Source organism: Grampus griseus (assembly GCF_964374135.1).
Source record: "Grampus griseus genome assembly, chromosome: 7".
Taxonomy (NCBI): domain Eukaryota; kingdom Metazoa; phylum Chordata; class Mammalia; order Artiodactyla; family Delphinidae; genus Grampus; species Grampus griseus.
In genome coordinates this window covers 9,659,055-9,682,975 of record NC_139001.1, presented here as the reverse complement: position 1 = coordinate 9,682,975, position 23,921 = coordinate 9,659,055, and the positions used below count along the sequence as shown (strand labels likewise).

Below are 23,921 nucleotides of genomic sequence, written 5' to 3'. Positions count from 1 at the left end.
GCTGCAAGCTGTGTACCTTTTTATAGTTATCCACCTATCAAGTCCTTTAAACACATATGTGCATATACACATCTTTGCATCTCTGTATGGGTGAATCTATGTACAAGTGTGCATCTGTGTATGTGTATATACACAAACGAGCATACGTGTGTGTGCACATGCAACGTGTGTCTTATACGTACCTATGTGCACCTCTGTGTGTACATATGTATGATGGATGGACGTAGGGGTCTGTGCATCTACATAGCTCAACAATGTATTCTTTTTTTTTTAAATATTTATTTATTTATTTACTTTGGCTGCACTGGGTCTTGTTGCGACATGCAGGCTTCTTAGTTGAGGCATTCATGCGGGATCTAGCTCCCCGACCAGGGATTGAACCCGGGCTCCCTGCATTGGGAACACGGAGTCTTACTCACTGGACCACCAGGGAAGTCCCTCAACAACATAGTCTATAAAATAAGATCACGTGCACAAAAACTAAAACAAGCCCAAACCAAATGTTTCCGAGGGCCGTTATTCCCTTGCAGGAGGTCTGTCTGATTAAATCTCCAGGACAGCTGATTTTGACCCTTCATCTTCACCACCAAACGTTACTCCACAGTTTTCACCATATTATCCCACCACCACTGTCACAACCTGCACTTCTCCTCCTGAAAAACTTGTTCACCACTGCCTACAAGCTAAATACAAACCCCTTAGCACAGTATGCAACCTCCTTCACTGTCTAGCTTATGCATCCTCTCCGTTTCCTAATTTTCCATGCTTTATTTATTGAAATCTGCTGCTCCAGCCAAATTGGTCTGTTATTTTGAAACACATGCATCCTCCCTTGCACATCATTGTTCACACCACTTTTCTTATCCCGAATGTCTTTCCCTCTCAAACTGACTCCGGAGTTCAAGGCCAAGCTCAAGATATACCTCAAGTCTAAAGCTGAACTCTCCCCTTAGTGATGACTCTGCCATTCTGCATTCATGTAGCCCTTACATTGACTGTATAATTCACCTGATAAATTTAATATACACTCCTTTATCTCCTCATTTGTCACTTTATGTGGAACATCATCTCAAAATCATTAATATCTAGCAGGAGAAACAATGACTTAGTACATGGATATTGACAATCTTTCTCTTACTTCCGTTTCTCATGGGGAAGGACTCTTACTTCTTGGGTCAGTTCCCAGGCAAGTTCTTTGTAGTGAGAACCTAGGTAATGGGCAAGACAGAGAAAAGAAGTAAAAACAAACAAGCAGAGAAGCTACACTGATACACAAAATAAAGAGATGCAATAACAGGAAGAGAAAGGAGGAAAAGCCTCAAAGGCTGGGTGTTGGGCTGAGATTCTGGGGAGCAGACGTTGAGAGTGGGAGAGAGAATTTCACAAAGCAAGTGGCAAACACAGAGACTATTAAGAGAGCAGTGAGGAGGAGATAAGATTGATAAGATTTTTGCTGCACAACAGAAATGCATTTTCCCCACTCCTATTCATATTGCCTCAAAAAGATGAATGAAGATTTAAAGTGTTTTTAATTCATTTTTTGGCTACTGGATTTTGTTTATTCGAATGTAACTCTATGAACAAGACTGAGCCACAGGATGACAAAATGTATCTGGGTTACATAATGAGTATGGAGTATGTCCTGCTTGCCTGGAGGCTAAAACCCCTCCAGGTCAGGAGTTGGGATCTTCTACGTCTCGTATTCACTGTCCCGAACACTGTGTCCTACACATGGTAATTAATCAACAAATAGTTGTTGATGATAAACAGGGCTGTGGATAAATGCACAGATGGTGCAGATCCTGTTTTTTCACATGGTCATGTTCCAGAGGCTGTCATCTGTTATTAGTGACGTAGCCAAACAGTATTCGTCAGCGTATTTATTTAAGGAGATTTTCCATTTGCCTACCAAGCAAACGTAACTTTTGTAGGTCAAACTTACAATTACAGCATTAAAACAGGACAGCCAAGAGAGCATTGTACTTGTTAAGGATGCGTGTGAATACCAAAAATATCATGGCATTCAATACCCAAATGTTAAGAGACAGCACTAAAGAGGAGAAAAGAGGAGAAAGCAAGAGCGTCTTTTTGAAATCCAATCCTAATTATTTATATTCCTCACCAACTAGATAACCTTCTCCAGCTGACATGCCCTATTTCAGTCCATTTACTTGCTACTCTCAGTTTGATACCAAAATCTTTGTGAAAAACAATTACAACTACCATGATTTTGTGTCAAAATCAAATGATCATCTCTAAAGCATCCCTGGTAGTTTTTCCAAATGTATGTCTTTTCTGGAAAACCCTCTGCCCCATTCTCATGGAAGAATTCTGACCTCATAAGAAGTCCATGATAAAAGGAACTTAACCATCTATCTCCAGGATATTGAAGTGGGAAAGCAAAATAATTTAAGAGAAGGAGGTGGAAATGGAATCAGGGGTTGTAGTCTTGTGGAATATATTAGTAGATGTTTTTTGCTTAGCATTAAATGGGAGAAACATCACTAGAACCGGACGATGTGGTAGGGACCGTGAGAGCAGCAACCCCGTGTTCATTCCCCATCCTCCTGTCCCCATTTTACTTTTACTCTGATGTGCAAACTCAATGCTATAATGAAATCATTACATTTACCATACTTTGAGGTGTAAATGCAATATTGTAATGAAACCACTTTGAATATCTTCCGCTTAAAGAGATTTGTACTGTCCTTTTTCTGGAAACTGATAATGACCACTTTTCTCCTCGAGGAGATCCCTAAATGTTTCAGACTGTTAAGGATGCTGCTAAGAGGTGTATGTAAATTTCCAGCTGGATCTAGTTAAAAGCATCTGGTCAAAATTGATGGAAGGGGGACAAGGCACAATTCCAAAGATAAACTGGCTATCCTGAGTGAAAATTGGAAGAAGGACGAATTGATAATATATTTTAATTTGTCATTAAAATGTGCATTGATCCAGTAAATTCCATACCTGGGAATGTAACCCAAATAGATCACCAGAAAAGATACGAAGATGAGGTTATCATGATGTTTGAAATTCTGTCTAAAGAGGCAAAAGAAAGGAGGAAACGAAGGAGATAATTGCTTAACAATAGCATATTGATTAAATCATAGTGCATTGATTCAGTGGAACTCTATACGGTCATTAAGAAGAATACTAAGTTTATATCGATTAACACAAAAGAATGTCAATGATGCATTAAGTGAAAAAAAGCAAGTAACCAGACAGCACATGAATGTGTTCTGTTTCCAAAAAAAAAGCATGTATGTACATGCACACACTGTCATATAAAGAAAGTATCTGGAAGGAAATACCACAAAATGTAAACACTGGTTGTCAGTGGCGGATGGGGAATTACAGAAAGTACATTTCAGTTTTTCTTATTCTTGTATGCATTACTTTTATGATAAGAAATAGACACTAGAGCCTTCTTTTATTTTCCAAAGGAGAGTAAATTGGAAAATTACATTCTGGCGAGAAAAAACCATACTCCCTTATGTTTATATATTCAGCCTTGATAATCAATCTCTCTCTCTCTCCCCCCACTCCCATTCTTCTCCCACCTCTCTTCTTCACGTTCCCTCCCTTTCTCCCTCCCCTCCCCCTTGGAAAGAAGAAACAGAAGAGATCTTACGGAGAAGCAGAAAGTGGACTGTAAAAAAGGCAATGAAAGAATTTACTTTCTCATTTGAAATATGCACTGACAGAAACTCAGAAAAACTTTTAAACTGGCAAAGCCCTGAGAAGGTTTGTCTTTAAGTTAAAAGAAGTGGGGAAAAAAATTTTTTTAATATTTTAATCAAATTCTGTGGATAAGATTTGGGTTAAAATTCACGTTATCGATTAAGTAAAAAGGTACTAGTTAACAAGAAGTTCTTAAAAATATAAAAATAATTTTATTTATTATTTAATGTTTCCAAATTAATCTATAAGTAAAAAGCACTATCCTTATTTTTAAATAAAGGGCTGAGAGAAGGAGAGAAAAAGAATGGGAAGGCAGAATGGGAAGGGGGAGAGAGGGAGAGTTTATGGTTATAAAGACATACCTTGAGTTTGCTTCTGAAAACCACTTAATGCATTAGGCCCACATTTTAGGAGAATTACCTGCAGCCTCTTTGCTCTCCTTATTTATCTATTTCTTATTGAAATATAATTGACATATAACATTATGTCAGTTTCAGGGGTACAACAAAGTGATCTGGTATTTGTATATACTGCAGAATGATCACCACAATAAGTCTAGTTAATATCCATCACCATACAGAGTTACACATTTTTTTTCTTAAAATGAGAAATTTTAAGATCTACCCTCTTAGCAACTTTCAAACATGCGATACAGTATTATTAACTATAGTCACCATGCTGTGCTTTACATCGCCAGGGCTTACTTAACTTCTAATTGCAGGTTTGTCCCTTTTGACCCCCTTCACCCATTTCACCCACCCCACACCCCATCCACTGCCTCTGGCAAAACCACCAACCTATGTTCTGTAGGCCAGCAATCTGCCTTTCTACGAAGCCTGATTCCAGGGGCTGTCTTGAAGGGCAGGAGAAATGTCTCATTTATCTTCACTCACCTGCCCCAATTCCACCACAGCTTGACCAACCAACGCTCAACAGGGCCCAGTGAATATTAGACTGTCAACTCTAAGGACCATGTGTGTTTCTAATAGATTTTTTTAAAAATAATGCCTGGTTTATCACCACAATCAAGAGGTACCAATAAATAATGCTGACCATGACAATATTTAGGAAGATAGCAGAGCACTGAAGTTCAAGGCCAACTAACAACCAAAACTCCTAATATTCATTACCAATAATAAAAAGATCATGGGTCTCCCTGGTGGCGCAGTGGTTGAGAGTCCGCCTGCCGATGCAGGGGACGCGGGTTCGTGCCCCGGTCCGGGAGGATCCCACATGCCGCGGAGCGGCTGGGCCCGTGAGCCATGGCCGCTGAGCCTGCGCGTCCGGAGCGGGTGCTCCGCAACGGAGAGGCCGCAACAGTGAGAGGCCCACATACCGCAAAAAAAAAAAAAAAAAAAAGATCAAAAAGAATAATCTTGATTGCTAATAACATTGAAATGTGGATTCAATTTAAGTAAAACTTAAATTTAACATAAAACTCCCAACTAGACAAATGTGAGCTATAACAATTTCATCTAAATTATGCTGTTCAGGACAGCCTTATACTTCTGCTTCTGTTCTCTTCCAACTATTGCCTTTAGTTGAACTTTGCCAATTTTTTTTTCCCCCTGTTTCAGGGAGTTCAATAGACCATATTCAACTGTGGCTTTAAGATGACCAATAAAAGGTGAAATATTTGCATTTCCTTTGCTAATCTGAAGCGTTAAGCAAAAGCTGTATGTTAATGATTCTGTAGCTGGCATCCCTTCCAAACTTCCTTTGACTATTTTACCCTGGCCTCCAGAGCAAGAGATCTTAAAGGACAAAGTGCAAAATGTAGCTTTCCCAAAAGAACGATGAAAAGTTTCTTTCTTTCCCTTTTTTCTTCATTTGATCCTCTACTTTTAATGTAATAAAGGGGGGTAAAGTTTAAGTGTCACGGAGATGGGTTGTGAAAACTTACAAAGAATTCTTCAGGTTAACATTTGCAACTGGAATTTTTCTTCACATGGCATTTTCTGAGCAGAATAACTGTTACATATGAACAAAATGTAATCACTCAGGTGATCATGTGACCATCACAGTGCAAGGAACTATGACATGGTTCCTTCTCTCTAGAAGTGTACAGTCTAATTAAAGATATAAAATCAACATACAAAAAGATCAAAGAGGAAAGGAATATTCAGATGCTGAGTTGTATGATGCTGGCTGCAAACGTGATTATCAAAGGAGTTGGTGAGACTTAAGTGGCTGGAAAAGTGAGGATTTTATAAAGGAGTTGGAAGAAGGGAAAGGAGACAGGGCTAGGAAAAAAATGATGCCAGCTACATAGAGAGAGAAATAAGTGGGAAACTTGCAGGATTGGGGTTAGATGAACATCTGGAAAGGGTGACCAGCAAGCCAAACCACACGATTCAGAAGGGGGAAAAGACAGCTCCACTCCGGGCTGGCATCAATGTGCAAGAGCTGGGGGTGGTCCAGGCAGAACTGCTGCAGTTTAAGGAAGACAGGGTCCAGACCACAGAGACGAGGGCCTACCGTGGGCAGAGAAGCCGGACAGGGTGATAGCCCTGAAGGGGAACTAGAGACAGTGCGGCCTTACGCCTGCAGGAAATTAGATTTCACAGCTGAAAGCTGGAGGAGGTTCAATACTTCTGGGCTTAGAGAGGAAGATTCCAGCTCAATGTACAGCCAAGGGGCCAGGGACCTCAGAGCCCCAGATTTGGATGGTAAGATGTATACTCCATCCACCTCCACCAATAAGAGTTCATAAAATACTGCACGTTTGTTGGAGAATGACCTGGAGACTGAAGGCTTCATGTAACTAAGCAGGTCTAGAGAAGGCAGGTTCAGACACTACGAGAATGAAAGGGGTGATTTCAGAAAATAGTCGGGCAACAACCTGTGTACAAGAAAGATGAGTTAAGACATGTCAGAGAATCAACCCTGCTTTACTGGTTCAGAGCTATGATGCAAATACCCATCCCTATACTAATGGGTCTAAAAAATACCATACTCAATGAAGATATCATCAAGGTCTAGTAAAGAGTATTCAGAAATTTTAAGTGCCCCAATTAATACCTTATTTCCTTGTATCCTAATTCATTCTAGAAGGTCTGAGGGACTTACAGAAAATGAATACCATTAAATAGTGAAATACAAATTAAAATGGACATCAGAGCCAGGAAAAATATAACTTGAGTGCATGCAAGAGAGCTAGGTAGGCCATAAAGTCTTCACAGTTGCAAGAGTTGAATTATCAGTCTGGCTCTGCATCTCCCAGTGGCCTTTTCCAACAAGTAAGAGGAAAACTTATACTTATATAAGCAGCTTTTACTCCACATGGGAATTCTTTCTTCTGACATGTCCTGGTCTACACCTGGCCCTCTTCCCACCCCCTTTCCTACCACCCTGAGTCTTCCACAGGCAGTCAGGTCCTGGGGGCTCCACATGACCCTCATGGCCAGGGACTGGCCACAGGGAGCTTGGAGGTGGAGAAGCACAGCAGGTGGGGAGGGGCAATGTCTGGCCTATTTACCTCCTGATTCCTTTTAACTCCTGAGCAAGAAACACAAGAATTCATCAAAAAATGGCCAAGATAAAGTAAGACCCATCCAGAGAGCTGATGCCTAAATTGCTAAGAAATAGGCACAGGCAAAAAAATTAATCTTGGTCATTATGCACGGCTCCAGGGAGCTCTCCAGCCAAACCATGGTGTTTAAAAAATCTCCTGGGGCTTCCCTGGTGGCGCAGTGGTCGGGAGTCCGCCTGCCGATGCAGGGGACGCGGGTTCGTGCCCCGGTCCAGGAGGATTCCACATGCCGCGGAGCGGCTGGGCCCGTGAGCCATGGCCGCTGAGCCTGCGCGTCCGGAGCCTGTGCTCCGCAGCAGGAGAGGCCACAGCAGTGAGAGGCCCACGCATCGCAAGAAAAAAAAAAATCTCCTGTCCCTACTTTTCTATTGGAACATTTTCCGCTTTGAATACTGCCTACCACCCTTACCCCAACTAGGGAGGTCCTCATGGTGTCCCCTGGCTTTTGGGAGCACTTTTGCCCAAATCCCTCTTTTCATCAAGTTTACAGTATGAGACACTCCAACTCCAGCTAAACTACTTTTGAAACTTACATTTTAAAGGACAAGGTTCACAGGAATAGTTTACCCAGAAGGGATGGGACAGAGAGAGGTCAACAGTAAGAAACGAGAGCTTTATTAAAAGATTCTGAAAGACTACCTGAAAAATCACATCAAAGTCTAGACTTCCTTTACCTGTTGAGGATAAACAGAGAACCCAGGAAATAAAACTCACACCTTGCGCACTTAACTTCAAAGGTATTTTTAAGATAAGAGGCAGCTGGAGGAGTGGGTGGGATTTTCCAAGGTTCTGTTATGTGCCTGTTGAAATCAAAGTCTATTTCCAGTTGTGATGGCCATTAGACGATTTTTAGCACTATTATTAAACTCTCTTAATGACACACACTCTTGGGCCATCATATTGTCATGCATTGCCCTTTGTACAGCCAAGAAGAATCCTTTGCCTGCCCTGTCATTCCCCCCGCCCCACCCACACCTGCTCCACCCCCAGCAAAGTTACCTGCTCCTTCCTCTTTGACACACCACTTGTCTCCACCTTTGTTGCCCCTGCACTCAGGGACCACACCTAAATCACCTTGGCATTTCCAGGTGAGCACAGTGCCTGAGAAACAAGGCATGCAATGCAGATTTTCTAAAATAATAAGGAACTGAGTATTTACCACAGCCCTGCTGCCTAAAAATGTAAATAAATACAACTAGCTTACGTTCCCTGCTTTGGAGATTTGGGAGGCAGGTAAATCAGTCAAAAGAAATGTCACTGAATGAGCAGAGAATGTTGAAAATGTACACATTGTCACATGATCACACACAGCTTAAAGAGTTGGTTCTAAAATTTTTAGAGACACAGATGTCTCTGAGCATCCACTGGAGTTTGGGCTTTCTCCAAAGAAAGATGCACAAACACATAAAAGTCTACAGCACATTTTCAGGAGATTCATGGGCTCCGTGAAGTGACCTTTGACCTCCAAAACTATTGCAAAACCAGGAGCCAACCGAGCCCACATGAGGAACTTCTGCCTAAGAATAACAGCATCTGTTGGTTGTGTATTGAAAATTCTATTTTTTTAAACATGCCATTATAAACAGACTACAAAAGACTATGTCTCCAAGGAAGCATCATGATGCCAGTGAAAACAAATGTAACAGGTAAGTCCCTAAAGATTTAAACCACTGGGGCTGTGAAAGTCCATTGCACCAGAGCCATCTTATTACCTCAATCAAAGTCTTAACCCTCATTGTACTTGCTCAAGTACTGGGTAACTTCTCCTTATTTCTCAAGAGAAGAAAATCAACAGAATGCACTGCTTTACAAATAATTTTGCAAGACAAGAATCTTTTTCAATTGGATATTTAGAATCCAGGAAATTTGAAGCACTCTACAGGTGTCACAAAAGGGTCCTGGGCAGACTGGGAACATTTCTAATCCAGTTAAGATGGCAGTTACAAAGACCTGGAAGTCACTGATTTCCAGAGCTCTGTGGCTAATCTACTAGCTATAATCTTGAAGATGTGATCCCAGCTCCAAGGCCACCACTGTTCATTCCTTTGTGAAGTAAACGTGGATCTAAAGTTACAAGAGCAGCTTTTTAGTAGATCATAAATGATATACCATTGGTCTATATTTAACATACAATGTACTTCTTTTTACAATATAAATTAGCCATAAAAATGTACTAAAAACTGTAAGAAAGAATGGTACAAATGTGGTAAAAGTGATCGAAAAAGTAATGGCTTATGAGCAGGAGAAGGGAATGAGGAAAGCAAAAAAAGACAAATATAAGCAGCTCGACTACCAGAAAGAAAAGACTGGAGAGAGGATGAGCTGGATGGAAAGGAAAATAAATTCAAGGAAGAGGAAAGAGGCAAAATACCAGATTGAGGAAGCAACAAACACAGACCACAGAAGTGAAAAGTAGGGGAGGGGGCAGCAGCATTCCTCTGAGCAAGCGATCAACAAGAAGTATCAGTAAAGTACACGTGCCCTGCTGGGTTTTCTGATCAGAAGGAGAGTTAACTATGAGGATATTCCCGGATCGTCTGTGTGTTTGTAGGAAGTTGTAAGAATTTAAGGAGATTTGGGAATCCTTGTACAGCAGAATCTTTTGCTGGCTGTTTTCATCCTATACTACTCCAAGTGAGGAGAGTTTAAATGAGGTCTTGAAGCAGAGGAATGGATAAAGAAGATGTGGTACATATCAACAATGGAATACTACTCAGTCATAAAAAAGAATGAAGTAATGCCATTGCAGCAACATGGTTGGACCTAGAGATTATCATACTAAGTGAAGTAAGTCAGACGGAGAAAGAAAAATATCATATGATATCATTTATATGTGGAATCTAAAAAGATGATACAAATGAACTTATTTACAAAACAGAAACAGATTCACAGTCTTCAAAAACAAATTTATGGTTACCGAAGGGGAAAGCTCGGGGTGGTGGGGAGGAGGGATAAATTAGGAGTTTGGGATTAACATATACACACTACTATATATAAAATAAATAATCAACAAGGACCTACTGTATAGCACAAGGAACTCCACTCAATATTCTGTAATGACCTATATGGGAAAAGAATCTGAAAAAGAATAGATGTATATGTATGTATAACTGAATTGCTTTGCTGTACACCTGAAACTAACATAACATTGTAAATCAACTAGACCTCAATATAAAATAAAAATTAAATTAAAAAAATAAATAAATGGGGTCTTGAGAGATAGAGATTTGGCCGTCTGAGGCATGGAGAGCATGGGAGGACAGGGAAGGTACAGGTGGGGATGGGACAAGTAGCAGGTGGCTGGAGCAGAGGTCCACCGTGTAGAATTGAGGGGAAATATGCCTAAGGGCAAGGGACGAGAAGAAATAAAAGCCTAGAGGAGGAGTCCAAATGCAGCTTTTACCCTAAGGAAACGGAGACCTCCAGCAGCTTTCCAACACAGAGGCAACACACCAGAGGGCCGGTTTGGACCCCACCCCTGAGACGGTCCATCATGGCAGTGTCTCCAAGCAACCACAAGTAAAACAAAAGCAAAAAATGACCCACTTCAGACAGGGAAGCCTCAGCTGCATTTCATGAAAATGCAACTGGAACAATGAACCTCCTACTTGGGAATCGAGAGCACTGGGTGAACGGATCCTCACAGAGCTAATGAGCACCTTGGGTACCTCCAGTGGAGCAGAAGATGCTAAACAAAGGTCGATTTAGTTCTTTGCCCCGAAAACACTGCATAAAGCAAAAAAGTATTTGGAAGAGACATATTTAGGGAAAACAGAAGAGATAATTAAGAAAAGGGCGGAAGAGTTGAAGTTGGGTGACAGCACAGGAGGAAAGGGGCTGGTACACTGAGGTCCAGAGGGAAGAGCCACATGTTGTGTACAATGTTACATGACCTCTTTCTTCCCGTGAAAGAGGATAAGTATTCATAAGGCCATGGTAATGAAGGAAAACTGGAAAAAATTAAATGGACTAGCAATGGAAAAGGCCAAAGATAAATACATTCTCATCACCTGGAAGGTGCAGAATATTAATGTGAGGCTCTCAGCAATAAATTTTAAAAAAGAACATTTATATGACATAGTATTATATTCTTCAACTTATTTTTTAAATTTAAAACTAAATCTTTGATTTTTTTCCTCCATCAAACATAATATACTGACTTTTAAAATTGCTGCATGGTATCCCATTGTATACTACAGCTTAACTTTTTAATCATTCACTGCTCTATTGTTAGGGATATAGAACATCTGTAACTTTAAAAAAAAATTTTATTGGAGTATAGTTGCTTTACTATAATGTAAATTTGTGTATTTGAAAATATTTGTATGTAATACAAAACTCAAAATTATTAATATTGGTTACTCAGAAAAGAAAGATGGAGTTTGACTGGGAATAATGATATTTATATGTATATATTTTTTTTTTAGAAGATGTTAGGGGTAGGAGTTTATTAATTAATTTATTTATTTTTGCTGTGTTTGTTCTTCGTTTCTGTGCAAGGGCTATCTCCAGTTGTGGCAAGCGGGGGCCACTCTTCATCGCGGTGCACGGGCCTCTCACTATCGTGGCCTCTCCTGTTGCGGAGCACAGGCTCCAGACGCACAGGCTCAGTAGTTGTGGCTCACGGGCCCAGCTGCTCCGCGGCATGTGGGATCCTCCCAGACCAGGGCTTGAACCCGTGTCCCTTGCATTAGCAGGCAGACTCTCAACCACTGTGCCACCAGGGAAGCCCTGATATTTATATTTTTAAAATAGCGCTTTTAAATTTTTTGAATTGCTTATAACTATTATAATAAAAATGGGATCCTAGTAGTGTTTAAATAAAAGTATATAAAATAAAATTTTATTTTATTTAAAATAAAATAAAATTTTAAATAAAAGTATATAAAATAAAATTTTAAAACATTTATGGAAAGCTGGTAATGGCAACCAAGTTTGCCTCTCAAAGACACAAAAGGGATTCCTTTGCTCTGTTGCAGAGAAATATTAAAACTCCTTAGGACCTTAGTTATGTAAGGGAATCTACAGAGAGTGAGGGAAAGAGAGGAGACAGTTCCTGAAAGGGCCTCAAGTTTCTTTCTAGGAAGGAGCAGCAGTGACTAAACACAGCAGCACAACTCTGGAACTTTCCTCTCCCTTCAGCACGGAAGTTTTCTCCCACCTGCACTGGCATCACTTTGTTCATCCGTTGAATGAATGCCATTGTATTCTTCAAAATAGTCTTTTGGTTCTTAGCTAAAAATGTACTCATGTCTATAGAGCCCAGTATTGTAAAAAAAAAAAAAAAAAAAAAAAAAAGTAATTATTATAAGAAGCTGCTTAAAAAAAATTAAACTCTCAAAAAGAGAGTTCAACACATGTCAATGTAGTAAGCATAAGGCTTCCACAATGATTACAAAAGATAAATCTTGTTTCTTTACGATAAAAAGATTTTGTAAAAAGAAGTAGCTGGCCATGAGTAAGTGTTGCCAATTTATCATTGTGAGGAAGACAGCCATTCTTTCGAAAGGAGTTTGTGAAACAAGACTATTATTTTTAAAAAGAATAACACTAAAAGAGGGTGAGCTCCATTACAAAGCCACATAAAACAGGAGGCTTGGGCTTCCCTGGTGGCGCAGTGGTTGAGAGTCCACCTGCCGATGCAGGGGACACGGGTTCGTGCCCTGGTCTGGGAGGATCCCACATGCCGCAGAGCGGCTGGGCCCGTGAGCCATGGCCGCTGAGCCTGCGCGTCCAGAGCCTGTGCTCCGCAACGGGAGAGGCCACAACAGTGAGAGGCCCGCGTACCGCAAAAAAAAAAAACAAAAAACAGGAGGCTCTAGTTAGGAAACTTAAAAGGATATCAGATCACAAATTTTCAAAGTGGAAAATAATGGTTTAGAGAAATAAAGGATCAAAATCATTGTCTCTTCATCATAACCCAAAGTATAAGCTTTGAGAAAGAATTCCTTAATTTAGTTATTAACATATCAAATTTATTTTTGGAAATTATTCCTCTAAGGGACATTTCAAACCAAAGACATGTTTTTCCATGAAATTTTCTATTAGCAAAATGAACACAAATTATGCTGGAGTTCACAAAATTTCTTGTACCTCAAAAGAATAAATAAATATTAACACTGGAAAATCTTTCTTATTAATTTTCATCCCTGAAATTCTGATATACTCCCAATATATATACTCCCAATATCAGTCTAAATCATGGTTTTGTTAAAACCCAAAGTAGTATAAAATGTAAGGTAACATTTAGAATGTATATATTTTGGTAAAATTAATGACATTTTAAAGAGTAGTGATAACTCATACATTTTCTTGAAATGTTAGCTCCATGTCACAGAACAGGCTAATCTACTAAAAAGAAAAACTTAAAAGATTAATATAAAATAAAATTGAAACTATGGATCAAAATATACAAACTATTTCCTTTTAAATAAATTGTTACAACAGATATGGAAGCAGATAACAGTTACTTGTACTGGGGAGTAAAATTTAGATTTGACTGTTGACAACACTTCATCACACAATTTCTAACTAATAATCTAGTACTGTATCCATCTTAATAGCCAAAAACTGGTCCAAAGTTGAATACCGTCCCCTCTTTTACGAGCATGTCCATTCCCCAAGCTGATTTCTTTTTACCTTCTCTCTGCCCAATAAAATCCCTGCCCCCCACCCCCTGTTGGATTTCCGAAGATTGGGAAATGACCTTATCACCAGAGAAGGATCAAATATAAAATACAATATAAATTATACAGAGCTGAGCATTTCATTTTCCCAGTTTGTCATCATTATATTTGCATCAAACACATATCTTGGAGAATACACCTTAATGCTTCCATTTAATTTAGCAAAATATTTAGTGTACCTCAGAAAAAAAATTGTGAAAACAACCAAAAGCATCCCTAACATTTGTGATTTATATTTTCACATCCATTTTCATTAAACCCTTTCAACACCCCTGAGAGACAGGTGCTGCCTCTACCCGCTAATGCCCTCATCCTCCAGGTGAGGACTGTTAGAATATATGATTGAACAGGACAAGACATTAACAGCAGGATGCAGAGGGCCACTTGGGTGCACTGGACTGGAATGAATAGAGTCTGAACTTGAGCTTGTATCTTTGAGTTGAGGCTGCAGGACGGAACAAGTCTGAATAAAGTCAGGAAGTTATCAGCATGGTAAGCGGCTAGAGTTACAAGTCCCAACCCCGGAATGAAGAAAACTGGCAGAATACCATCAGAATGCTAAACCAGGGGAAAGTACTCTGGAAACTGCCCAAGCTTAGCCCTTGAGGGAAGCCGGAGGAGGGGGTGGGGGGGTGAGGGGAAGGGTCAGGAGGAATCATACTTTCTGAAGGTCATCTTCCTCCAGGGCAGAGGAAACTAAAAACAGCTAATTGGACATGTGGTAGTTTAGAGAGAGGTAAATGACAGATTTAACCATGTTAGAGAAAATGTGAAAACTCAGAAGTGACCCATGGGGGAAGGTGGTGTGGGCAAGAGGGACCCCAAAGAGAGTTGTGATCCCCCCAAGTTATTCTGAGTCAGAGGTTCAGAAGTGATAAATTGTTTGCTCAGGTGCCGAGCCCAGGGCCCTGGGTCAGGCCAACATCAAGTGGAAACCAAGCTGCTTCTGAGACACCAACATTCAATGCCTCAAGTTGCCCACAATTCTGGGAGAAAGAAGATTAAAGAGTCAAAAATGAAGCCAAGGACTTCCCTGGTGGCACAGTGGTTAAGAATCCGCCTGCCAATGCAGGGGACACGGGTTCGAGCCCTGGTCTGGGAAGATCCCACATGCCACAGAGCAACTAAGCCTGTGTGCCACAACTACTGAGCCTGCGCTCTAGAGCCCGCGAGCTACAACTACTGAGCCCACGTGCCGCAACTACTGAAGCCCGTGCGCCTAGAGCCCGTGCTCTGCAACGAGAGAAGCCACTGCAATGAGAAACTTGCGCACCGCAATGAAGAGTAGCCCCCGCTCATTGCAACTAGAGAAAGCCCGTGTGCAGCAACAAAGACCCAACGCAACAAAAATAAATGAATTAAAAAAAAAAATGAAGCCGAGATTCACAGCATTAAATGCCAAAGACCACGCATCTAGGACTCTTTGGCTGGAACTGGGATACAGTCTCTGGATTTCAAAGCCCACAATTTTTCAATTTTGAGCCACACTGGAAATATTATCTTAGAAGCCAATTTTGATTATTAGAAAAACCTCATCTAAAATGGAGGAAATTATGCTGATGGCTAGAATTCAGATTATCTGGGCAAAATTCCCTATATACTATCTCTAAACACCAAACCGAGGTTGGGTTGAACCAGATGCGGTTTTGGATACAAGATTTCCATAACTCACCGATGAAGTGATTGTGCCCCAAGGCAAGCATCTCCTCCAAGAGGACGAGGCCCCCGGGAGTCTGGAGGAGGGTCACGCTCCGTCCATCTATGAGGGAGCACTGTTGAAATCCCGTGGCCGTGACCTTCCACAGCAAAATCAGTGAGGCAGTGGCATCTTGACGAATTCTGAAAATGAGAACGATGTCAATGGAAAGTCCCTTGCAGAAAAATTCATCTTAGAATCAGTTCATCAAATTCAAAATAAAAATAAACACGGCACATACATCCATAAAAGTATTGGGAAATGGAGGAAATGATCTTCTAAACAGGCGCCCACTTCATGCGGACTCACGGCCGTCATTTCCCACACCGTTAGACACGTCTGTCTCCCGCTTGATCAAAAATATACCATAAAATCGCTAATAGACAACTCACCTTTGGGTAACAATTTTCATCAATAATAAAAGGGCATATTGAGTTTAGAGACAACTCCTTCCATAACCACACAATATAAAGAGTCCTGCTAAAATTTATTATAAATGTGTAATACATCCCCAAACCACCTGAGTAGTGCTGCTTATATAAGTGAAAGTGGGGCTTCCCTGGTGGCGCAGTGGTTGAGAGTCCGCCTGCCGATGCAGGGGACATGGGTTTGTGCCCCAGTCCGGGAAGATCCCACATGCCGCGAAGCGGCTGTGCCCGTGAGCCATGGCCGCTGGGCCTGCGAGTCCGGAGCCTGTGCTCCGCAACAGGAGAGGCCACAACAGTGGGAGGCCCGCGTACCACAATAAAATAAAAAATAAAAAATAAATAAGTGAAAGTGTGTCACCTCCCATGCTTCTGGCCTCCCCTGGTTTCTTCTTGCTTTCAGGATAAAATCCAAAGAATGAGATGCCCTAGACGACCAACCCACCCCGGCCTCAGTTCCCTCTCAGCCTCTGATCCTGCAGTTCCATCCTTGCCACCTGGTGCAATGGCCACAAGGAGGTACTGTCTCTTCCCCGGGCAGGTGCTGTCCCGGGTCCCAGCCTTTGCCTCCTCCACCTGGGAGCTGTGTCATTCTTCGAGGCTTAGCCCACTAGCACCCCCCCTCTGAGACCTTCTGCACTCATCTTCCTGGCAACCAGCAGCTGCCTGTCCTTCCTCTGTGCTGCCGGGGAAGCAGGGTCGTGGTCCACAGAGCTGCTCCCCCCAGGGCAGAGCTCCTGGCTTGCAGCAGGGGGCCCAATAAAGGGTTGATAAATGATCAAACTCATGAATAAATGAAAGTGTAAGGAGCTAGTAAGCCTCCCACGTGAATTCAGCACCCAGAGATCATTCAGTACTCCCATCTTACTCAGTCTGGGTCAGACTCTGCTCTTTCTGTCCAGCTCTGCAGCCTCAGAGAGTCTTGGGGAATTTCAGATTTTTGTGGGGGGGGCGAGGGAAGAAAGAAGGTATTTAAAAGGATAGATCAGAACTATTCAGGAAGGCTTATGAAAGTAAAACAATATGACCTAGACAAGAAAGAACTGGATTCATAAATATAAAGGCAACTAAATGATACTGATTTCCCTGAAACCAGCTCTGGACGGTGGAGTTTCATCTTTGGTACGAGCAACAGAACACTTAGGACAGGGGTCCCCCTACTGGCAGAACTCAGAGCTGCCTCAGATGCCACACCCTTCTCCCTACAGGGATTTCTTCCCTGTGCCCGGAGTTCACTGCCCATCCTGGCTTTTCCTATCAGAAGATGGGCAGGGCATGCAGGGGCAGTGGAACAAAGCCCCTCTTCCAGGGACTCCGTTGTTTAGAAGGGAAGGTGGGCAAAAATGACCCTGTGTAAGTGAAGAGTGGGTCTCCAGTACCCACTGCCCTCTTAAAATGGAGCGATGCAGCAGACTGGTTAACCAGGACGGGGGCCATATGTCCCCCTGTCTTCTGAAGTCCCTGAAGGCTAGAGAGCAAATGTCCATTTCAGTGCATGAGGGGTAGGATGGGGAGTGCCAGTTAATATCAACAGAGGACGGGCGGTGGGAGCTATCAGACAGGTGCGGGGGGGCCAGTGCTCCAGGCGGCGTGACTCGCCAGCAAAGCAGAGCACCTGGCGCCCTGCCGGGGGCTGTCATCACTGCTTCCCTTTGCCTCCTCTCCATCCCCACCAGTGACAACCAGCCGCGTGTAATTTGAAGGAGCTTAAATTTAAAACACAACAAAACACTCTTCTCACCTGCTTGTTTTTAAAGAGACAATTGTAATGTTTGGGTCTTAAATTTGGGGTAAATTATGCATACGAATGTAACTAATGGTCCACTAAAATCAGAAGAAGCCAAAGAATTTGGGGAGCAAAAGTCATTTGAGAAGAGAAGGGTCTGGCTCTAGATCTTAGCTCAGGCACCTGGGTTTCTTATCTCCCACCTAACTCATCCAATCCAGTCTCCCTGGAATCTTCTCCTCTGAAATCGCTCCCTCTAGTTTTTGAGTGACAGAGGCCACACCTTCTTCACAGGGAACCATTCATGATTCTCACTGGACTGACCAGTTATGGATCAGTTAAGTGAACAGACACCACCCAGCAGACAGTCACAAACATGATCATTTTTAACTGGGCGTTTATTCTTACTTGACTGAAGTGTTCTGTGGCACCTCGAAGGACACCAGACGGCCACCCGCAGAGCTGTTAGAACTGGCATTCCCACAGGCAGTATCTGGAATCGCCTGGAGGAACAAAGAACAACAGAGAAGACAAGTTATGGGGGTTAATCATGGTGCAAGACAACTTGAGGAAGCAAAATTCCATGAGCTGCCTCCACTCCATTCCTTTGGGTGATGCTGGGGACGGCCACCTGACAGGCCAAGTGAAATACTATAAACTCTAACCAAAACGAAAGCTTTGCCACTTGAGTTTCTGAAACGCGAAAGCTTTGCTGAGAGGCATCTACACGTTCCCGGGATGACTACAGCTGCTAACAGGATGGTGCGCGGAAGGGCGGAAGATCTGCTCCCCTCTCTCTTTCATGCTGCAAGCAGTCACGGGCCTCTGTTCTCTGCTCAGTCTGGGGGTAACGAGGGACTAAATGCTTAGAGAACAAGGAGGTGGCCTTAAAGGACTAGCTTCCGTGCCACGGGCAGAAATCTCAATGACTAGGAGAATGAGCTTTCCAGAGAGCAACAGACACGTCTGGTCTGAATGACCGTGCTCTGTGCAGAGGTGTACGTAGGAGCACGTGCTAAGGCCAGGTAGCTGGGAGCTGCCCGTTTTTTCCCCTGTGGACCAGACCTTCATTTTTAGGTAACGTGTTCCGGAAAGTATTATACTGATGTGTGCAAAAAAGGGAGCTCAAGGGGGGTAACTGCTCATCAGGAAGCATACTGCTAACACTTGAGCTGTGTCCAGTGAGGTGCCTCTGACCTGTTTATTCATTCATTCCTCATGCTGTGATCACTGTGCTCATCCCACGAATCAAAACAAAAGGGTATTAAAAGTGTTCACCATCACTGAATTAACTGAGAACAATACAGAAATTCTCAGCACTTCCACCCCACTCCCAACATGTAGAATTTATTGTCCAGAAATACATTCACGTGTTCCTCTGGCACTTTTAACCTGCTTCTTGAACAGCCTATGAAATAACCGCATGACACGAATATGAGGCAATTCATTTTTACATTTACCTGCTGTAGGATAGCATGCCTTTGAATAACTAGGTTGAAACGGTTGGCTGGGGAGAAATTTTCTTTAAAGGACACTTCCTTGATAAACATGGGACCAAATCTAATTCACATTCAAGAAGTGAGTCATCCAGCAAAGAGATATTAAAATCCTAACTTCAAAACATCCATTACAAATCTGAAACCAGAACAAGTTTACAGTTTTTTAGACAGGATAAAAACACTGCCCTGTGGTCTGGATGGGGTCTTCACAAATTGTGTGGCAATGAAAAAAAAAAAGTGGGTCAACTGGTTAAAATCACCCAGAAACATCAAACAAGAAATGCTGCCTTACCTCTTTTATAACAATAATCGAAATTTCTAGACATATCCTTCGGCTCTAAAAATGCTACACAAAGATCTATATAGGTTTTTTTTTTTCATTTAAGCTACAAAACCTGTAATAATATACAACCACAGGTCTATATGGAAGTCATATAATGGACAAGATATGGAGTGGAATGACACTTTATCAACGTTACCGCAAACTCAGGTTTTGTATTTGTTCTTCTATTCTTCTAGCTAGCAAACTTATACTTTATGTCATCTTTTAAAGGTCTGCTGGAAAATCCTCAGAATGGGACTTTTGATGAGCTTGAAAATCCAATAAGCCAAACCCAGACTGGACAAGATTCAATGAACAGAATTTGCTGTTGCCAAAATGAACAAAATTTGGAAATCTCATTCTCGAATGCACTGCCAAAATATTTTAAAAAATCAGTGATGGCATTTTTTTTTTTTCTAAATCCCACTGAAGTGCTGCAACTTACCACCGATAGAACCTAAACAATAACAGACAACCAAAAACTGGAGCATAAAATTCCATGAAGGAAAATTAGGTCAATAGTGGAGGGTCTGTAATATGTTCATTTATAATATTCTTCATTGAGCTGCCTGTCCCCAAATCTAAGATTATCTCACAGAAATGTATGTGGTTATCATTCCAGGAAATAATTTCATTCATTTGCTTCTCTTGCTTACTCTTTTTAGGCTCATAAAACAATCATAACCGAAACGTCCCATTTACGCAACCAAGAGAGATTTCCTACACACAAGGGCAGAAAGGAAAATCAGTTAGGCACATCTTTTGTTCAATATGTAACTTCAAGGTCTTGCATTTTTATAGCTGATATCAGAAACACTGGAATTATTTTAACTGTACTGGTTTCTTCCATAAAAGCATATGCACTAAAATGTTCTCACCTCCACTTGATCCCATTTCATTTCTACAACTTTCTGCCCAGTTTTCGGCTGCCACGTTGGCAGGGTGATGGTGGCCTGAGAGCGGGGCAGGATTATGTCAGGCTCCTGGGTGGTGGGGACAGGCTGAAGCTGTCTGGGTGCCATGGACTCCGTCCAGCCAGAGACGGGGACGCTGGGAAGTGCCTGTTCACAGACTGGACCTTCATAGCCTTCATTGCAAATGCAGAGGTAGCCGTCGCTGCTGTTGCTGCTGCTGTTGCTACTGCTGCAGTTGCCATGGTGACACGGGTTGCTGGCGCAAGGATCCGCAACAAGCTGAAACGAGACCATAAATGGGTCAATTATTCCCTCATAAGGAAAGTGGCGCGGTCTCTGGGAAATGAGCTCAGTGGCTCAGAGCTGCTGCTCTAACAGAAACGCAGTTCCTGCGGAATGTGCATTTTTAACTACTTGTGCTGTCTGGGGCAGGGGGGCCTCCCAAGGTCATCCCAACATTAACCCTTCCATAGATAACAGGCATCCAACAAGGAAGTATGTAGTTAGTGGGGAAGAGCCTCCCCCACCCCAAGGCCCTAAATAATGTTGATTTCAGGAACACTTACTTAGAGGAATTTTCTAAGGCAAAAATAGTTAAAACTGAGGCTCATTAGGAATATACCAACTTTGATATTTCTAGCTGCCAGTTAACTGATTACTAGGGACCTACATTGAAATCTCCTCCTTCACATCCTGGACCATTCATAGCAAGGTTCCCTCATGAGAAATGACTGCCTAGTTTATTCCCCCTACAGACGCACTTACCTACGTCTTCCGATTTCCGACCTGATGAACAATTCTCTTTAAGGTGATGTTATTTAATTAAAAGCTTCCAAAAGGATCAGCCTGCGTGACAATTGCATGCTAGAAGGGAGCATGGTGGTGACTTATATTAAGCAGAGTTCTATGAGTTTCTACCTGATTATTTTGGAAGGTGCTTACAGAGAAATGTTACCCTGCTGGATGTGGAAGATAAAATTTCAGTTGCGTATCTGTAAATTGTGCTCATGTTCTAAGGAAAGCGTTTATCGCTGAGTCCTTTGCTGACCTCTGACTTGCCATTTGTTATCACCTGGAGATGCTACAAAAACAACGTGAAATGAAGCAGCGTAACAATGCTTCTCTCCAGACAGCCCAAGGGTTCAGGCATGTTCACAGAGCTTATTCAGTTATCATTTGCTTCTGTGATAACAGAAAATTAGACCCTGGTTTCTCAGGGCTGGTAATAGAATTGAGTGAATAATAGACAACAGAGAAATGGGACCTTCAATTTCTCTTGTTGAAGTGAGTTCGTACTTAAACACACATGGATAGAATTCTGCCTGGAAAACCAGCTACTCGTTCTGCTAATGATCCCTGTCACACAATTTCCAGCAAACTCCTTTAGGAAGATTGAGGGGTTTGGGGTTGAATAAAATGAAGCTCCAAAAACACCACAGTGTTAATCCTATGCTGTCACTTGGCAAAACCGTCACAAAATCTCAGCTAAGAGTAGATGGATTGGTATCTGAAGAAAATATTTCAAGCCTAAATAATTTAAAATATTTACAATCTTTATCAACTCAAAGTAAAATCCAAACTCCTTCCACGGCAGACAAAGCCCTCCCTGATCTGGCCCCTTCCTATCCCTGAGGTCCTCTCTTCCCACACTTTATCCTCTTCCCTTACATTCAACCCCCTTCACCTTCTTTATGTCCCTGCACTATGCCAAGGTCATTCCCACCCCAGGGCCTTTGCACCTGCTGGGCCCTCTGCCTGGAATGCTTTTCTCTCAGACTTTGCATGGCTCTCTACCTCATTTCACAAAGCTCTCTACTCAAATGTCATCTCCTCCGAGAAGCCTTCCCTCACCGTGAAATCTAAAATAAATCCCTTTTTTGTTTCCCAAAGACACGTGAGCCCCGTCAGTGCATGGACTTATCTGCCATGTTCACAGCTCTATTCCCAGCATGTTAAGGAACACAGAAAACATGGTAGAGTTTCTTTAAAAAAGCACTGGAAAAATAAAGACACACAGATCAATCAACAACTGAAAAGCAATGTGTGACGAGGGACAGACTGAATTGCTCCTTTAGTCCTGATACTGTTCCAGTGCTTTGCATTTATTTCTAGGAAGGCTTTGTGGAATGGGTATCACCTCAAGAAGGAGGAAGAATTTAATTAGCTAGGATAAAGGGGACATATAAACCAGGTTTCTGATATCAGCTCATCTGAAGGTTGACCTAGTCACAAATTAAGACTTTTAACACATGCCTGAAAACAAAGAAATACATTTAAATCATTTTTTAAAATTGGAGAGATCATTACAAAAATCAATTCTGGAAGTGCAGACCTCCATGGTGCAGCTTAGGGAATGAAAAGGCAAAGACCACAAGGCAAAGACCACCAATCTGATGGCCAAAGACGCCCCAGGGCTTCTGTCCCATCGCCACAGCCTACTGCTGGAGACTGCCAGTCTCAGAGACCATCAAGGTGAGTCACTGTGTGAAGTCCGTCCCTTCGTGGGCAGTGTCGGGGTGGGTGCTGGTGGAGACAGCTGGGTGGGAAGGGTAGGCCCCCAGGGCAAGGCCCAATTCATCAGGCCCAGGAGTCAGCTCCACCAAGTGAGGAATAAATAGCCAGAAGAAAAATAGGCTGAGGATAAACAATACCATCTAAGCGCTGCTGTCTAGGCTTGACAGATGAGAGGAAAGCAGGAAGAGCATGGGATTCAATAAGGAATGACTAACGTCAAAGGCCAGGAGAAACGCTCTGGGTAGAGAAAAGAAGACAGAAGCTAAAAATTAAACTATCAGTTGTATAGATTTCTAAAGGGACTCAAAACAGTGAATGCTGTGATGGTGCACACACGTACACACATGTACACACACATGCACTGAATACAAAGCAGGGTGTTAAATGCATTGCGATATCGTTGATCTCTTCTTTAAAATAATCATGTCATATTCATGCTGCTTCCTTGGGTTTTCGCCTAGTTGCTTCACTAACAATGACAATTACCTTCCTTTCTATCCTCTAACACTTCAGACTAGTTTCATTAAAAAAAAAAAACAATCTTTTCAGTTGCCTAACAGCAAATACAAGATAAAATACAATCATTAATCTTTAAGCAAAATCTTGGCATCATAAATATTTATTGTAAGTCCTATTTTTCTGTACACAGCTTACTGAGTTGTTTTTTTAAGGTTGTATGTGTATTTTATCTCACAGGGAAAAAGTCCTGTTACAGAGGTCACTACTGCCCTTGAATCCCATTACATTTGAACTATAAGCAGAAAATAAGCAAACTGCCAAAATGAATAATGAGGCAAAATATCGTAATTAATAGACCTGACTTTGGGGATGCTCGAAATTCAACGTGATACCTTCTTGGCTATAATTTCTAGCTTCTAATGATGGGGGGGAAAGGGATGAAGACTTTGTAATATCAGCAGAAA

General features: G+C 41.9%; 1 protein-coding gene across 1 annotated transcript in view; it reads right to left on the bottom strand.

The window, feature by feature from the left end:
* Nucleotides 1-23,921, bottom strand: part of DNER (delta/notch like EGF repeat containing) — a gene marked incomplete at its 5' end in the record, with an annotated part of 323,030 nt that overhangs the window by 175,396 nt on the left and 123,713 nt on the right. Inside the window, 3 exons of the mRNA XM_082657723.1 lie at nucleotides 15,575-15,741; nucleotides 18,158-18,252; nucleotides 20,449-20,763. Coding sequence (XP_082513849.1) covers nucleotides 15,575-15,741; nucleotides 18,158-18,252; nucleotides 20,449-20,763 — 577 coding nt within the window. The remainder of the gene's footprint in view (nucleotides 1-15,574; nucleotides 15,742-18,157; nucleotides 18,253-20,448; nucleotides 20,764-23,921) is intronic.